Below are 17,303 nucleotides of genomic sequence, written 5' to 3'. Positions count from 1 at the left end.
TACTACAGGTGTCTTAAATACTCACTTCTGTCCACCTGTTATACCTCCCAATCTCAACAAAGAGGGTCCCGATAACATTTTGTCCCCTCAGCAGTGTCTGACTTATCGCCTGCCCCGGCCTTAGTTATGCAAGAAGCCGCCTTCTCGAGGCTCGTAAGAGGGTAGTGCGGCGGTGCCTAGACAGTGAGCCTTGTAGGGCTTTTGTAACCCAGCAGACTTGGTCCTGTCCTTCAGGATTTGTGAGTGGAACAGCCTGGTTTTAAGGGGCCTCTTGCAATAAGAACCCATGTTTCTGAAAATTTTAGACATGCAGTTCCTTGGCTCGCTTACTCCGAACTCCAAATTTTACAGACCTTTCGCATTTGTTTTGGGAAAACAAAGGTCCTGTTTGAGTTTTCTGGAGGCATGTCTTGCCCTTTGGCAGGTTTCAGCTGTCACCAGCTCTCGTCTCCTCTGTTAAGAGTCCCTCTGCAGCCTTCTGCATTTAAGAACATATTTGTGGCCGCGCATTCAACACACAGGTGGCACAGACACTTGCAGAATTGTAAAATCATGACAGAGAAATTCCTTGGAGATTTCTAGTAAGCCAGTGGTTAATGTGTGTGCGTTGTCAGCATCGTTGTACTGGAGAGCTGAGTGTCAGTTTTCCGCTTGGGAGATTCCCACTGTGATCTAGTTTCACAGCAATATATAACTGTGTTCCCTACATATCTTGGGACAGGATTATGCGCTATGCGCTGCTGTCTGCTATTTAAAATGTTGTTTGTGTAACAGGTCCTGTATCGGTCGCAATTTGCTGTTTGGGTCTGCTTTAGACAAAGTTTTAACAAAGCCTTTGTGCAAGTAACATCTGATCGGCGCTCCGGCAAGGCTTACAGGTGGCTGGTTCTTTCAATAGAGGGTGTTCTTCAGATGGCAAACGCTACTCTGCTTGTTGATCTTATTTTGCAGCTCAACAGGCCCTGTACATTCTTTCAGGTGAGCTTTGGGTGCAGGATGTGCAGATTCTGATACAAAATTGTTTCCTTCACATGTAGAACAGTTTCTGTGCGTAGAGCAGAAGTACAAGATAGTGTTTCTAGACGTGCCTCGTCACTATGAGTCCTCTTTTGTCTTAGAACTGGGGAAAGAACAAGAAAAGGTGTTCGATCTAAATGCTTTGGATGCCGATCGCTGCGAAAGCTGTTACGGGGCAGAGTCAGAGGCCATTCGGTAACCTTTACATCATCTTAGTGGTTGAATCGATACAGTTCATGTGGCATACGTGTTGGAGGTTTTTTTCCAAAATGTCTGTGAAGGTCCGTACAGTGAAATCCTCCTGAGCACCTGTTCAGAGAATGGTGAGAGCTGTTGTGTTATAGTACGCCTGTGCTGCGCTCACGATCGCTAAGAGCGTGCACAGTTAGGTTGTCTGTTTTGTCTGCATGCCTGTTTAAGGGCAGTAGCACAAAGATTGTATCTTAGCAAACAACCTTTTCTGGGAGTCTTTTTTCTGGTGTCCAGAGGGGAGCTGTGTAAATTATTTCACTGTTCTGTGAGCTGTCTCGGAATAAAACCCAGTTATGGCTTTGCCTTCTAGTTTCTGCTGCAGGCTTTGCATCCTTATGGGAGCAAAGACCAGACACTTATCACTCAGACAAATGATGGGTGTCATTCGGTATTGCTCATTCCTTCTACCTGCAAATTTGTGTAAGAATGGATTCGTGATAGTCCACAGGTTCTGGACTATCCTTTGCTATTATTGTCTCTGTAGTAATTTAGTTTGTCACATCTGTCAAGTTGCATCCTTCCCCAGAGATGTTTCCATCTTGAGGGATTCATGATTCCAGCCTTCAACTTTTTGTTTTGTCCAGCACAACATGGAACAGAGACAGACAATTGTTTTTTCTGGTGAGCGTGACAGAGACTCTGGTGAGTCCAGAGGTAGAAGAGCAATAAAGAAAGTTTGCCATTAACCTTGCCTCCGATGTTGGCAGTCTTTCCCTAAAAACAGAGGAAGGGAGGAATAGAAACAGGTAGATGCTGTGTTCACATGGGGAAGTTCCAAGCTGCTCAGAACTGTGGGAGACTTCCCACAGAAACAAATGTCATTTCTGCAGCAAACTTATTTGCCAAGGATGGACTTGGCTGTATGAATGGACAACTAAAGCCCTCTTCAGAATTAAGCACTGCATTAAAACAGCTTGCGTCCTCATGCCAAAATCTCAAAAAGTACGTCAGGAAACTCAAGCTCCTTCAGGAGCATTAGACCACCTTTCAGTGTCCAGTTCCTGAAGTTTGCTGCTTTGAAACAAAATCCACCGGGGATTTGAGTCCTGAGCTGGAGTGTCTCTTTATCACTGTAAAGATGATGTTTGTGCTCTTGCAGGTGCTGCAATACTTGTGACGATGTCAGAGAAGCATACAGGTGACGAGGCTGGGCCTTCGAGAACCCGGATAGCATAGAGCAGTGCAGGAGGGAAGGATTTAGCCAGAAAATGGAAGAGCAGAAGAACGAGGGCTGCCGAGTGTACAGTTTCCTGGAGGTCAACAAGGTGAGAGATGGGTTTTGCCGTGAGCCTGTTGCATGGTGGTGATGAGCGTCAGAAGGCACAGTTGGGGCACTCTGCTCTTTTTTCCAACTTTAAGTGTTCACGGGACTGTAATAACCCCTGGGCTCAGCAAGGTACTTGTGCCTGTAGAGGGGCTCAGTAGGAGGGTCAGGAAAAGGGTGGGAAGGGGCAAATTCCCTGTTCCATGACGTGGGCTGGCTGGAGAAGCTTAGCTTTTTCTACCATCTAGCTAGTGAGTCTTTTTACCGAGGTTTCTGGAGGGGGAGAGGCAGCTTCTTTGCGGTGGGGTAGTCCCACCTGCCCTTCTAGTCTCAAAACAGACCACCGGTGGGTGCTGGAGATAACAGTAACCAACAACTTGTCAGCAGAGGTGCTGGAGGGAGTTAAATGTTCCCTTCTTTAGAAAACCAGTGGAAGCAAGACTATTGGAGTTGTCAAGGTTGAAGATGCTTAAAGAGATGCTGTTTGCAACCGGTGTATGAAAATGTAGTACAAGATACGCCAGATGACTATGTAACTGCCCTGTCATTTGGCAGGTTACCGAGCTCAAAACACTGGGATGTGCAGGTTACGTACCCAAGTACATTCTAGCAGTCAGGCCCAGGGTAATTTTTTTTTACTACTTTATTTCAAAATCTGGAGGTTTTTTTACATCTTTGTGTACTGTTCCTGGAGACAACATTCTTTATTTCTGAAAAACAAAAACAAAACCAAACACACCCCGCCCTTTCGCTCATGAAACCAGACATCGTGTTTCGAGCATCATCGTGGGTGCTGAACCATTACAGGACCCTTTGCCACAAAGTGTGGTGAGCAGGAAAGATTCAAAGGGGAGTGCTGTGGGTAGCAAGGGTCCAAGGGTGGGTGGGTGTCACTAGGGAAATTTCTGGGGGCCATTGTTAGGCACTTGGACTTTTGCACATCTCCATTCTCATCGGGTCTGCAGTTAACATATGTGATAGGTTTGCACGGACATTCAAAGGTGTAATGTAGCGTGTGAGCTTGATGCATTGAAATCTTCCAGGGGAGGGTGTGTATGATTGCTACCGAGTGTCAGGGAGGACTGATACCTAATATCCATATCCTTTTCATATTCAAGGTTAAAACTTTAATAACCTTTGTCTTTTGGGGGATTTTGGAGTGTGGGGGGGGGGTTTGGTGGTAGGTTTAGTGCTTTATTTTTGAACACGGCTTCTTTTCATGGATGCAGACATAGGACCACTGTTGTTTATTGTATTAAGGGTTTTCTTACCCTGCCTGCTCACCCTCCCAGTTACTTTCTCCACTCCATTTCTGTGATACCTTGTGATACCTTTTGATATTTCCTACAGCAGCAGTTAGTTCCCTCCCGGTAGACTCGATTCCTTCTTCTCATTTTTATGTCCGCTAAAATACTCTGCATAGAACAGTTGTTGTCAACATCGGTATGTGATTATGGCTTTCCACATGACTGCCTGTGAGGAAGAGGGGAAATTCATATCTCTTTTAGGACAATATTTGCTGGTATTGTCACCCATGACAATGAGTTGCTTATTGTCTATCTTATTCCAATAAAAATTTTAAAATCCAACCGCCGGTATGACTGCTTTGTTTATGTAGATTCAGGCTTTTTAATGAAAGATTACTGTCTCCTGCAGGTAGCTGGAAATTTCCACTTTGCACCGGCAAAAAGTTTGAACAGTCTCATGTACACGGTAAAGTATTTTCTTTTCCTGCTTATTGTGACCTTTAGCTTCCAAGTGTTTCAGACCATTTCCTTTGAACATCTTTGCATTGCTATCTGTGGTAACAGCAGCACTGCTTCAGGGGGGAGGACATTGGTGAAATTTTGTTAGAGGTGTTTAGAACCGTATCGGGAACGAACAGAAAAAAGTGTTTTCTCAAGGTGCTGCCACATGGGTCTGGGAGAACATGGAGGAGAATGTGTCTGGGCAGTCTCTCGGCCTCACTTGTTCTACAAAACTTTGCTGCCCTGCTGTAAACAACCTCAGCTACGGTGTTCGGTCCAGGACCTGAATATCAGTATCTCTGGAAGGGATGTTTTGGAGAAAAGCTCTTGAGAATTTCAAGGCAATTCAGAACTTTCAGAGTAAAATTTCAGTTGTGAAGGACTTCAACTTCCTCAAGTATATATAAATACACAGTGGCTGGAATGACAGTGGTAGTTTACAGAATCATAGAATGGTTTGTGCTGGAAGGAACCTTTAAAGGTGCCCTAGTCCAGCCCCCCTGCATGAAGCAGGAGCATCTTCAACTAGATGGATTTAAAGAATCATTCACCCGTATTCGAGTGAGTGGAGGTTATCTTTATTGGGGATCGCTCCACCAAAGTCGTGCACCCCAAGGGGGTTTTTCAGTCCCCTCTTTATATACAAGCAACTCATACCTATTCATTAACTTTCTGGGAAATTGTTTACATATTCATTACAATTCCAGGAACTTATTTACATATCTCACTAAGCTAGTGACCGTGATTTAAGTCCTTGTCTTTGCCACGCTGTATAAACAACAGGAACTTGGGACCAGATAGCCTTTTTAAAGATGACAAATCCAAGGACTTAGCAATTAGTACATCCGTCATGTTAGCAATAAGGGTCCTTGGACGTTTCCCAGCTTTTAGATAAACATAATTACATCATCCTTTAGATAACTGGCACATCATTCACCGTTTCATTCCCCCCTTTTCTAGTAACTTTTGCAAATTCTTTTGCAACTACAAAAAATCATTATGCCTTATGATCATTCTTCGACAGCACCAAACAAAACATTGAAGTAATACACATATTCCTAAAACTATTACAATAAGTATTATAATAAAAGCATATTTTAACCATTCCAAATTAGGTAACCACGAAGTCAGTTTGTCCCATATAACTTTAAAACTCCATGATAAATCATCTTTAGTAATTTCATGCAGGATCTGCACCTTGTTCCATATCTCATGGATGTGTGTTTAATCATTCCATCCATCAGATTGGGAACAAGTATTTTGCCCTGGGTTTCCAGGACATGCTACTCCTGTCTTGTTTGAGCTTTCCAATGACAGTTATTATCACTTTTCATAAATATTGTGGTGGTTAGGCTTAATATTTGTAAATCAAATCTGGGACCCAACTCATATATTTTATTATCAAATAGGCAATACCCTCCACCATAGTCCAGCTTTTTCCAAAAGTCTGGCCAGGTAGTCCATTTGTCATCGAGAATTCCAGTTTTGGGAGGCCACCCCATACAGGGGTGTTATCAAGCCTCCTTTAGGAAGAGAGGTACATATCCAGCATTCCTTAGCTTTTGTAGCATTAACAGTCATTTGCAATGTTTGAAGACTGGTATTGTTTACCCATGCTTCAGTTTCTAATATTTCTACAACAGTTACAATTAAGATCAGAATAACTTTACACAAATGTCCCTGATCCTTTTGACAGTCCATTGTGTCTCCGGAGATTTCTTTACGATCTAAAGAACCATAGTCCCATGGGTCCTGCCAGGGTGACAGCCCATGATTTCTCAGGAGCCTTCTTTATCCAAGAGTAGTGAATCCAGGCTGGTTATTCTCTTATCTTGACGGCAGTGAAGGTTGTCAGCAGCACCTGATAGCATCCTTCCTACTTCTCTTCCAAAGGTTTCCCTGACAACATCTTTATATACACATACTCACCAGATTCAAAGGAATGGACTGGTTGATCCAGCCCTCTGGCCCTTGTTCCCAATACTTGTTTATTCATAACTTTTAATTCTCCCCGGAGGGTCTTCACATATTCACACAAATATCCCTCCCCTAACTAACTGCCTTAAATCTTCTCTGGCAAATTGTAACTGGTATGGTCTCCCATATCATACTTCAAAAGGGTTCAAATTCTCCTTTGTTCTCAGTTTAGTTTGTATTCTTAATAATGCCAAGGGAAGAAACTGTGGCCAAGTTAGATTTGTCTCTTGTCCTATTTTCACTATATGTTGTTTAATTAAATGGTTTATTTTTCCACTTGCTTGAGGCCTGTAAGGGGTGTGTAATTGCCAATCTATTCCCAATACCGTACTCACTCGTATTATTTTGGCACAAAAATGTGAGCCTCTATCAGAAGAGATTGCTGCCGGAACCCCAAAGTGGGGGATAGTTTCATTTAACAATCCCTTTGTGACCTCTCTTGTTTTATTTGTTCGACAAGGGAAAGTTTCTGGCCAACCTGAAAACGTTATCAGTCATAACGAATAAATACCGGTACCCCCCTTTTCTTGGGAGTTCGGAAAAATCAACTTGCCACTGTTGTCCTGGATAATTTCCTCTACTAATGTTCCCTAGTTTTATTCTGTTTGCTACATTGGGATTAATACATTGTTTCATTACAGTATATAAGTTTCGCCCTATCAATTTCTGATTTAGACTTTTATATAACATACCAGCTCCCCAATGAGTCTTATTATTGAGTCTGTTCCCTCCATGATAGTCCGTGCCTGGTCCTTGGTATTTTTCTTCACAAGGTGACGAAGATGAACAGAAACTAATAACCAGCCACATGGTAACTTTGCTGGAGATCAACAGTTTTCTTTTGTTTGTATAACAGTCTCTCGCACTCTGCTTTGGTATCCCATGGGTTCCACTACTCGGGGCGGACTGCGAGGAAGAGATCGCACTCTTCTGTACCGGCGTGACCAAAAACACTCACAGAAGCACATACTGATGGTTACTGTAGTCACGATGAGACAAAGGCTAAACAGCAAAACCGTACAGAGTGTGTCATCTCCTGCTCCCATCTTTTCCAAAATGATAAGGATTGTTTGTGGTGAGACAAACAAGTTGGTCCGTGACCCTCCTGGCCAAGATTCAGGCTAACGCCCTGACCAAAACTACACAATGAAAAATGCATGCGCAGCCACAATTTGGACCCAGCCTTAAAGGGGCATGAAAATTTACCCTTTTAAATGCCCACCTCTTGGCTCTTGATTCTTAACCTCCACAAACAAACCTTATATATGCTAAGAAATGTTTTATTTTGTTTTGTTACGTAATCCTGTTAGGATAGTGTTTTGAAATTAGCTTATGACATGCTTGAGTTTTTAATTGTTAGCTAACATTTGTTAGGGATTTATAGTTATTATTAGTCGTTTCTAATCACTGTTTGTTATTGTTAGATTGATAATGGTAAATGGTTTTAATGCTTAGATAGATTGTTAACCTTGTTTGTATAGTTGGCAGAATCTTTATCTCTATCTACGCCACCCACGGAGCAGCAATGTTGAGTCACGGGGTGATGTGAAGGACGTTATTGGGACTGTGCTGTCTGTCTCAACATTGCTGGCTGACTGCAAAACAACACAGAGACCCTGCGAAGAACTTGTCTACATCTTGCTTCGGCAAACCACGGATGTTTACCCAGACATCGCTGCATCTGTTCGACCACGAAAACCACGCATCGCCTGTTCTGTACCCTCGCCCCAGCAAGTACACCCAGACCGCAGAGGATGAAAAATTCTCTGAAAAGACGGTATGGGTGTTTGCACCACTGCCGAGTGAGGGGTGAGGCTATGAAAACCAGTTCTTGGAAGGAGCAGAGACTTTGGGGTGAAGAGTTCTGGAACATCTATAAAAGAACTGTGACAACCAGCACCGGGTGGAATGCCCCACCTGACGTGAAGTCGATCTGGGCTGACAGGACCCCCAGCTCCGTGCAGTGGTAGCTATTGCACCTTTCTTTATTTTTCCTCTCTTTCTCTCCATTTCCTGCCTCTATGCAAGTACCATTAAACTTGTTTTCTTTACGGCATTTGACCTCGTTTGTGTCTTAATCTCACTCTGGGAATCACAAAGAATCTCCCCAGACCTGACCATTTCGGGCCTGGACATAACCCTAACCCTAAGAAACCCTAACCACCCTAAAACCCTAACCCTAACCTAAACCTAACCCTAAGAGGCGTCTAACCCTAACCCTAACCTGAACCCTAACCCTACCAACCCCCTCCCCCATCACACACGCGCCCACAACCTATAACCGCCCTCCCCCCACCACACACACTTGCCGCCACCTATGAACGGCCCTACCCCCCACGCGCTCACCCCTACCTACCAACACCGCTCCTCCCACCACACACGCGCTCACCCTTACCTACCATTCCCCCTCCCCGCACACACGTGCTCTCCCCTACCTACCAACCCCCCTTCCCCCAACCACACACAAGCTCACTACAAACTATAACCCCCCACCGTAACACACACTCGCTCGCCCCTACCTACCGACCCCCCTCCCACCACACATGCGCTCATCCCTACCTACCAACCCCTCCCCCACACACACACTCGATTGCCCCTACCTACCAACCCCCCTCCTCCCACCACACACACGCTCACCCCTACCAACCGACCTTCTTCCCCCAACACAGACACGCTTGTGCCTACCTAGAACCCCCCTCCCCCCACCACACACACTTGCCACTACCTACGAACAGCCCTCCCCCCACCACACACATGCTCTCCCCTACCTACCAAGCCCTCTGCCCCACCACACGCGCACTCACCCCTACCTACCAAGCCCCCTCCCCCCACCACACACACGCTCGCCCCCACCAACAGCCAAAATCCTCAACTAGAGGAATGTACTGAACCACATCCATCTGTGGCTCCGGAAGGAATCCCACCATCTCCAGATGTGAGGCTTTGACTTTGGAGTAAACACACTGCTTTACAGTATTTGTAGAAACTGGCTGGATTAGACAGTGCCATGCTAGGACATATGCCACACTCATCTGTGCCCAGCCCTTGGGGACAGCACACCTAAGGACACTGAACAGTCCTAACAGGTTGCAAGCAGTCCTCACTTTGTAGGTGGACTGTGACTTTCTAACTCAATTAGATACCTATGGACACAAATGGAGACAAGGGAGAAAGGTGAGGAGGTATCTTTCTGAGAGGTGGCCACAGTAACACAGCCAGTCTGTCCAGAGCAATGCTTCTGCATATTAAAAGGGAATCACTGAGCAAGTAGCCCCCAAAGGAAATGTCTCTTCAGTCTGCCCGAGAGCTCCTCACTGTCTTTGAGGAAAGGTACTAATACAAACTGTTTGAGACAGGGTACAGGCAGAGGTCCAGGGTGGCAGGTTGTGTGACAGCCCACTTCTAGTCATAAGCATCATCATCATCATCAAAGTAGGAGTCGCAATCAAGGTTATCTGACTCATCATCAAACAGAAAGTTGTCTTCATCAAGGTCATCATCATCATCATCATAGTCTTCCTGCCACTGTTGTTCATACTCCTCATCTTCAACCTCTTTGCCACCTTCATCTTTGTTGGGGGAGTCACACAAGATGGTACGTTTTGGCCTATTGAGGAGGAGAGCATCAGAGCAGAGCCCTGGCTGTGAGCAGTAACCACAACCCAGCCCCACACCACCCTCATCCTCCCTATTACCATCACTTCAACATCCCCGTCCACAGCCATGCCTCAGGGACACAGCAGTCACGCAGGTGTGCCTAGGAAAAGGCAATTAAATGGCCTTATCCATGCATGCAGTACAGGGCTGTGTCAGTGAGCCACCTGTGACCTGCCTAACAAGCTGCAGCCTGCCACCAGGTCTAGCATCTCAGACTCATTCCAAGGAGACCAGAAACTGTGCTCTGAAACAAAGTGTCTTGACTCGATTGTCATTCTTTTGTGCAACACTCAGCACCCCTGTTCAGCTCCTGTCAGAGGGAATTGGTCACACTCGGAGACAGAAGATGCTGGTTGTGTTTCTTCATTTAAACAGCATGTCATTCAGGAATGGACTTGGTTTCGAATTCATCACCTTTCAATCATACTTAACACCTGCCAGCTCAGTAGTCTAGGACAGGGAAACAACAAACCATCTATTTCACCTCTCAACACTATTTTTCAGCCGTGTCAACTGTTCTCCATTCCCTTCTTAAAATAAATGTCAGGCCTCTCCATCTCCCTCCATGTATGTTCTTGTTTTTGCTTCTCATTTTAGACACCTCCTAGATCTCTGAAACACCTCTGAAACACCTCTGAAGAAAGAGTGTGACTCTGCAGAAAGCCAAGAGAATCCAGGGAAAGCAAGTTCCCTAACTGAGTCTGCCAGTTTTCTTGACTATAGCTGCATACAAGCCGAGGTTTTGCTGGTCTCCCTACACTACTGTCACATCTTTACCTCAAACCACACACATGATGCAAGTAATCAGTGTTATTAACTCTTCTGTATGTTAGCAAGCACAGGACAAAAATCTGGTCACTTGCTTTTTGTCTGCGCTCACCCAGCTTTCCTTGATACCCTGCTACAAAAACTCACCCTATACAGGCAGGGACTGAAGCAGGCACATTTGAGAATTTCACCTTTCTCTGACCAGGATCTGCCGAAGTCTGGAGTCCAACATGGAAATCCTGCTAGCATGAAAGAACAGCCAAAAGAGAGAGACAACATACGTTTTGGGGGATATTTTGTGCTGCAAACCCCTTCCCTACATACACACAGCACTGACAGTCTATCCCCTCAGCTGATTAAGCCCCTTTCTAGGTTTGCCCAAGATCAAACTACAACAGAGCAAGACAAGCCACTAATGGGCATGTGGACTTCACCTGTGTGGAGTGCCAGAGAATTGCAAAGAGACGCTCCTTGATCTGGTGTACCAACTTCAAACCAGCATTGAAATGCTCTGCTTTCAGGAGCTGAAGAGAAGAGGCCAGGTCCTGGTACTGCAGCAGGGTTTCCTCTGCAATTCAAGGCCAACAAAGTCACGCTGCTTCCCATACTCTTAAGCAGAGACCAAGTTCCTTGGCTCTGATTATGAAGCCAGTCACAACTGCTTAGGTCTCCTGTGCACATACATTCCTCTTTCAGAAGGGAACATATTACTCCTTACTGCATCAATCTCCACCAGCAGTGGACTTCCCAGAAATTACATCAAGAAAGCAAAAATGGGCTGGGAGAAGTGAGAGAGCCCAGCTGGGCACTGGTGTGTAAGCTATTGCTCCACTGCATAGCTGCCACCTTTTGAACCAGACAGCTGGGAATGCTAGACTATGCTTTGAGGAGGCTGCAGAACTTACCCAGAAGGATCTGCAGAGCATTAGTGTGCAGCTCTAGGTTCTCAGTCTGCTGTTCCACAATATCCATGCTCTCAGTGTCCTGGTTATAGTAGCTGTACACACAGGAGTAGGCCAGCACCTGGAGCAGTACAGATCATGCTGTAAGCATCCTTTTTCAGCTTCAGAGTGGGCAAGAAGAGAGTAGAAAATCCTTCCAGCCTTCATTACATATCAGTGGCTGAGAGAAGCCTGGCAGCACTTCTGGTCTGTGGTGATAGCCCAGTGAACAATTATGCAAAGTGACAGCAGTGCCAGTACCTAGAGCTACTTGTAGAATTGGAAATGAATTGTGTAATTATTTTGTACTGAAGTCTGAAATAACTAATCGTTCCCACCTGCGAGCCATCACAAGAACAGACTGTAAATGCATAACAAGTGTGACTGACCAGCAGGCAGAGTCAAAACAACAAATGCACAGAATCTATACTTTGCTGGGCAGCCCAAGTTGAACTCAAGTGGCAATGAACTGAGAGAATCAAAGAGAAGCAGGCACAGTGCTATAGAGCATCAAGAGCCCAGGACAAGGGCATTTCAACAAGTGACAAACTCCTATTAAGGATGAATGGCTCCTAAAGCCATCCAGGCACCCAGCAGGAAACAAGATCACTGTTTCCATTTAAAGAAATGGGCCACAAAAGCCAGAAGCAGCAAGCAACAGTGATAGGTATCCTGACAAACAGAGGGGCTACCATACTGTAAAGACAAAATGGGTCAGACACCCTTGTTCCACACGCCTCTCTCAAAGTCTGCCTACACAAACAAGGTATATATTGCAAAAGCAGTTCTACAAAGGCAATCCCCACCTCCTTCCTATGTTTCAGGGGACAGAAGACACCACAGACCTAGGCTGTCACAGGCTTACTGCACATGCAGTGGCTGCACTGCAAATCCTTCATAATGTGGTTATCAGGGCATGCAGTAAGTAACTCAGTAGTCCCCAAACACTTACAGCTCATGAAATGAAGTTAAGAAAGAAAAATCGTAATATCAGCATCTAGAGGGACCTCCTAACTGTAAGACAGCATGATGCTTTTAAAAGGTAAGTACCACCACTGGGGCATTTCAAATTGGAATGGACCAAACCCAGTATATGAAAACTCCAAATACAGATCCTTATGCTGATTCTATGGTGTCAACTTGAGCTAGGCTCCAAACCCTATGACATGACTGTGAGGAACACTGCAGACAGAGCCCAACTCAGAGTGAGAGCAGGAAAAGGCATACATGAGCTTTTCCCCTGTCCTTATGCTATTCCTCCCCTCAAGTTTTTTCTGTCTTCCCTTGTTTGGAGTAGAGCAAGGTAGGCAGCTCCTCACTTTAAGAAAGGCATAAAACATACCAATAGAATTAGGCCCAAACCTCAGCAAGCCTATATTATCCAGTCCTACCTTCCGTGCCTGTTCTAGCACTTTGCAGGCATCAAGCACAAAGGTCAAAGTCTTAATTTTTGGCATCTCACTGATGGAAGAAATGCTGTTCCTCAGACTCATAGCAAATTCCTGCAATAACCAAAGGAGGGGAAAAAAGGAAGTCAATGTTAAGCTCCACAAGATCAAAAAAATAGCACTTCCCACACCGATAATTGCTAAGCATCCTGAAATGCCACCCCAGAACATGCAGGTAGCAGGAGAGCATTTACTGCACCCTACTAGGACATCTCTACTGTGCCACCACTTCAACCTTTTACAATATCTCAGCTATAGACAGAGTTCTGCCTTCAGTCCTTCAGTTGCCATTGCTTCCAAGTGCTACATCAGTTTGAGCGTGTGAACAACACAAGTTAGGTGTTCAGTTTCCACAACAGACTTGGTAGAAGAAAGCAGGCCAAGAACTACCCCTTACATCAGAACAGGGGTGAAATGACCAGGTCTCCCCACCTGGATCCAAAGCCTGCTTCTCAGCTTCAGGTAAAATATATTGAGACACAACAGAAATTGTCCTGCTTGCCAGGGCTAAAGCAACAGTCAGCATCCAGAAAGGAAGGAGGAGGCCTTACCCTTGCATGATGATGGAAGGTGCATCTCTCATTGTAATCCTGAAAACGCTTCTCCTGCCAAGCTGCTTTACTCACCTGAAAGGAATGACATAAGTAACCTGTAACAATTTCTCTCAAGTGCCTGGGCTGCCTGGAAATGGCTATCTACACATAGAGATTTTGACACTACTGTCAAAATCACTGGCAAGTGCACAAAGTCCAGAGCAAAGCACTCAAGTAGAGATCCTTGTCATCTCTCTGAGGGGCCAAGTGCATCTTAACACAAGCATGAACCACCGGGATACAGCAAAACACTCACCACTCACCATAGCAGAGCAGTTGTAATAATCCTTATGAGTTGGCCTCCAGGGCTTGAGGCAACGCCAACAGAAGCCATGATTACACTTTGCACAGGTCATACTGCATGGTGGGAGAAGAACAATGGAAATCACTCAGTCCTAACAGCCACTTGCAGACAGTTCCTCCCAGTGGACCCCTACATCACAGGGCTAGAGTGTGCAACCCAGTCACTCCCATTCACTCAGTACTATGCATTTCCTTGCACGTATTTTTAAAAGCCTTGGCTGGAAGCAGAGGATGCCTAAATTGAGTCATCATGTCCCAAAAACGAGCTGGGTAAACTGGCAGCACAATCTCAGAGTACCAACTTACCAAGTAACTGAAGGGTGAACTAAGCATTCCACAGTTTGAAGCAAGATCCACATGAGCACCTCACCTCTTCCCTCAGTAATGCAGCACTCCACAGTGCAGAAAGGCACTGCACAGCCCTAAGGCCACGCACAACATGTGGGGACAAATCACAGCTGGGCACTAAGGGCTGTGCCAGTGCAAGAAAGAAACAAATGGCAACACCTAAGCCCTGGCTTCAAAGCTGGAGGTAACTCCCCTATCATGTAAAAAGCTGCCAGAGACCCAAGCCAGTTCAAAAGAGACAGTTAAAAGAAAATTACCTAAAGTTACAGGAATAGGTGAGCATGAAAATAAAAATGGTGCTGAGCTATCCACTTCTCTAACCTGTACCTCTGTACATCTATAGTGGATTCTGAGAGCAGACAAATGTGTAGTATGAAAAAGTACTACAAAGTGAGTTTTTGTTCTACTACAGAGCTATCAATGGATTTAACTGTGAATGCTGCTGAACATTTTGCTTTTCCTAGGAGTTAAAAGCAAACAGTCATTCTTTTAAAACCATAAACCAGACATGCCGTAACTTACTCCACAGCCAAAAAAGCAGCACAATGAACCTAACTGTATGTCTTTGCCCTCTCCTGTCTTCAGTAGCAAACAAAAACGGATACTCACTGCAGGCACCCCTCATTTTTCTCTATCTGAGCCTGGCAGCTTGGGCAGTGCTTTGAAATGAGCTTAGCCAGATGTTTGCTTTGGGCTTCACTTGTCATTCCCTCATAGTACCCATCATCATCCACCCACTGAGACATGTGACTGCAGCTGGCAGGATAATGGGCCTGAAAGAGAGAGCCAGTCAATCACACAAAAGCATAATGGTGTGTGCCCAACCCAAGACAGTATTGCCCGTGATTCCGCTCAGCTTCACCTCTGGGAAGTTGCAGTTGAAGCAGGATATCCAGGAGCACTTGGAACAGGCTGCCCCATAGCCAAGTCCATCCTTAAGGAGGATCTGATCACAGCCCTGAGGATTGGTGCACCATGTCAGGTTGGAGCAACACTCAACATAGCCTCTAAGGAGGGCTTTTTCATACTGTAATAAGAAGACAGGAAGGAGATACAAGGCAGAGTAGCTGCATGGTTAGACATTACAGTTGGGGTCTGGTGCCTATGGGCTTCATATCTGAATGAACAACTGCTCACAACAAAACAGCACTAAGTTTACTCTTTCGTTCACTTTGTGTAAATTCTCCACCACTTGTGTCATATCTGAAAGCTGTTTGATAGGATTACAGAATAGCTGAGATTGGAAGGCACTTCTGCAGACAAAAACTAGTACAAACCTTCCGGCTCAAAGCAGGGCTGCTCAGGACCACGTCCAGCTGGGTTTTGAGCATACCCAAGGAGAGAGACTACAAGCCCCTCTTGTTCCAACATCCCATTACCCTACTATTTAAAAAAAAAAAAAAAGTTTTCTTGTATTTAAATGGAATTCCTTGCATTTAAATTAATACCCGTTGCCTCTTATAACTTTCACTGGATATCACCAAGAATCCAGCTTCTTAATCCCATTTGTGAATTTACACGTCAATAAGGATCCATCCCTGAGCCTTCTCTTCTCCCAGCTAAACAAACCCAGCTATTTCAGCTCCTCCTAGAGGTGCTCTAAAACTTAAATCATCTTTGTGGCCTTTTGCTGGATCCTCCCCAGTATGTCCATGTCTTTTTTGTCCTGGTGAGCCCAGAAATGGACACAGTACTCCAGATGCAGTCTCACAGCACTGCGTAGAAGGGAAGGATCACCTTCCTCAACCTGCTGTCAGTGCTCTTCCTAATTCAACTTAAGATGCTAGTTGACCTTCTTGGCCACAAGGGCACGCAACTGGCTTATGTCCAACTTGTTGTCCACCAGCATCCCATTTTTTTTCTGCAGGGCTGCTTTCCAGACGGTTCCCCTGGCACATACTGTTGTATTGGGTAACTCCACCACAGGAGCAGGACCTGGCATTTCCCTTTGTTGAACTTAATGATATTCTTGTTTGCTAAGTTCTCTAGCCTTTTGAGGTCCCTCTGAATGGCAGCACAACCATCTGGAGCATCAACCAGTCCTCCCAGCTGTTTAGCATCTACAAAATTGCAGAGGGTGCACTTGGTCCCATCATCCAGGTCATCAATTAAGATCTTAAACAATGTTAAACTTAGTATCAGCCTCTGGGTTACACCACTAGTGACTGGCCTCCAGCTGAGCTTTCTGTCATTGGTCATATCCCTTTTTGCTCAGCAGGCCATCTCACCGTCCACTCATCCAGCTTGTACTTCATCAGGTTTTTTTCCTATGAGGATGTTATGGATGATGGTGTAGAAATCCCTATTAAAGCTGAGATAAACAACATCTCCCCTCACCCACCCAGCCAATCATCTCACCATAGAAAGCTAGCAAGTGCCCTTTATAACTTTTTCCTGATTTTAAGTTCCTCTGCAGACTTTTGCTTAGTTACATGATGTGCAAAGGGAAAGGATGCTCGCTTTGCCCACAGCCTCTAGACATTACTGCAGAGGACAAGGCAAATTGATTGTCAGTAAGGGACTGTTCAGGTAGGGATCCAGGATGCAACCATACTGCACATAATAGCTTAGTTTTCTATGCTCAGTTACTATAGCATAAAGACTGTATGAACATACACAAAGCTAGAGGAAGTTCAGAAGAAATCCTGTAGTCTTCACAGCCCTCCTGCAGATATTTTTGCATATCTGGAGAGCTGCTCTAAAGCCATCAGGCACAGAAAATACAATACAGGTCACAACAAGCACTAGAGAGAAAAGGTACAAGCCCTGAAGGGCTCAGATGGGACCTCATTCACTTCTCCCTCTTGTTCATTCTGTCTGTCAGGCAACCTAAAGCAGAGAGCATGCACTGACAGACTGCAAGGATGTCAGCCTGTGTTACGGCAAAATGCCCAGTGGAGGCGAAGTCTCAACAAACCCACTTCGTTCTTCTCAAGAGTCAACAACTATCTGTTGTCATCCTGTTGATAGGTGATGTGATCATTTCT

General features: G+C 45.2%; 1 protein-coding gene and 1 long non-coding RNA gene across 6 annotated transcripts in view; one reads left to right on the top strand and one right to left on the bottom strand.

Annotated features, from left to right (window-relative positions):
• Positions 1 to 6: 6 nt before the first annotated feature.
• Positions 7 to 8,314, top strand: LOC308057989. Of its 2 annotated transcripts, none has more exons than XR_013925581.1 (2): positions 7 to 978; positions 2,369 to 8,314. It is a non-coding gene; the product is annotated as an uncharacterized lncRNA (long non-coding RNA). The 2 variants fall into 2 exon arrangements; XR_013925582.1 differs by lacking the exon at positions 7 to 978 and adding an exon at positions 986 to 1,212.
• An 899-nt stretch (positions 8,315 to 9,213) lies between these two features.
• The window catches only part of LOC308057990 (cullin-9-like), a 35,288-nt gene continuing 27,198 nt past the window's right edge, over positions 9,214 to 17,303 (bottom strand). For 2 of the 4 annotated variants that reach the window (XM_080411989.1, XM_080411991.1), the window contains exons 33-41: positions 15,179 to 15,343; positions 14,926 to 15,089; positions 13,929 to 14,022; positions 13,624 to 13,698; positions 13,016 to 13,126; positions 11,589 to 11,706; positions 11,118 to 11,251; positions 10,831 to 10,925; positions 9,214 to 9,865 (exon numbers count right to left, since the gene is read on the bottom strand). In XM_080411989.1, coding sequence (XP_080268115.1) covers positions 9,661 to 9,865; positions 10,831 to 10,925; positions 11,118 to 11,251; positions 11,589 to 11,706; positions 13,016 to 13,126; positions 13,624 to 13,698; positions 13,929 to 14,022; positions 14,926 to 15,089; positions 15,179 to 15,343 — 1,161 coding nt within the window. In that variant the 3' untranslated portion in view covers positions 9,214 to 9,660. The remainder of the gene's footprint in view (positions 9,866 to 10,830; positions 10,926 to 11,117; positions 11,252 to 11,588; positions 11,707 to 13,015; positions 13,127 to 13,623; positions 13,699 to 13,928; positions 14,023 to 14,925; positions 15,090 to 15,178; positions 15,344 to 17,303) is intronic. The other 2 variants (XM_080411990.1, XM_080411992.1) reach the window with 1 other exon arrangement.

This window comes from Falco punctatus (assembly GCF_963210335.1).
Source record: "Falco punctatus genome assembly, contig: scaffold_219, whole genome shotgun sequence".
NCBI lineage: Eukaryota > Metazoa > Chordata > Aves > Falconiformes > Falconidae > Falco > Falco punctatus.
The sequence above is the reverse complement of the archived record's forward strand: the minus strand, read 5'-3'. Positions and strand labels throughout refer to the sequence as shown.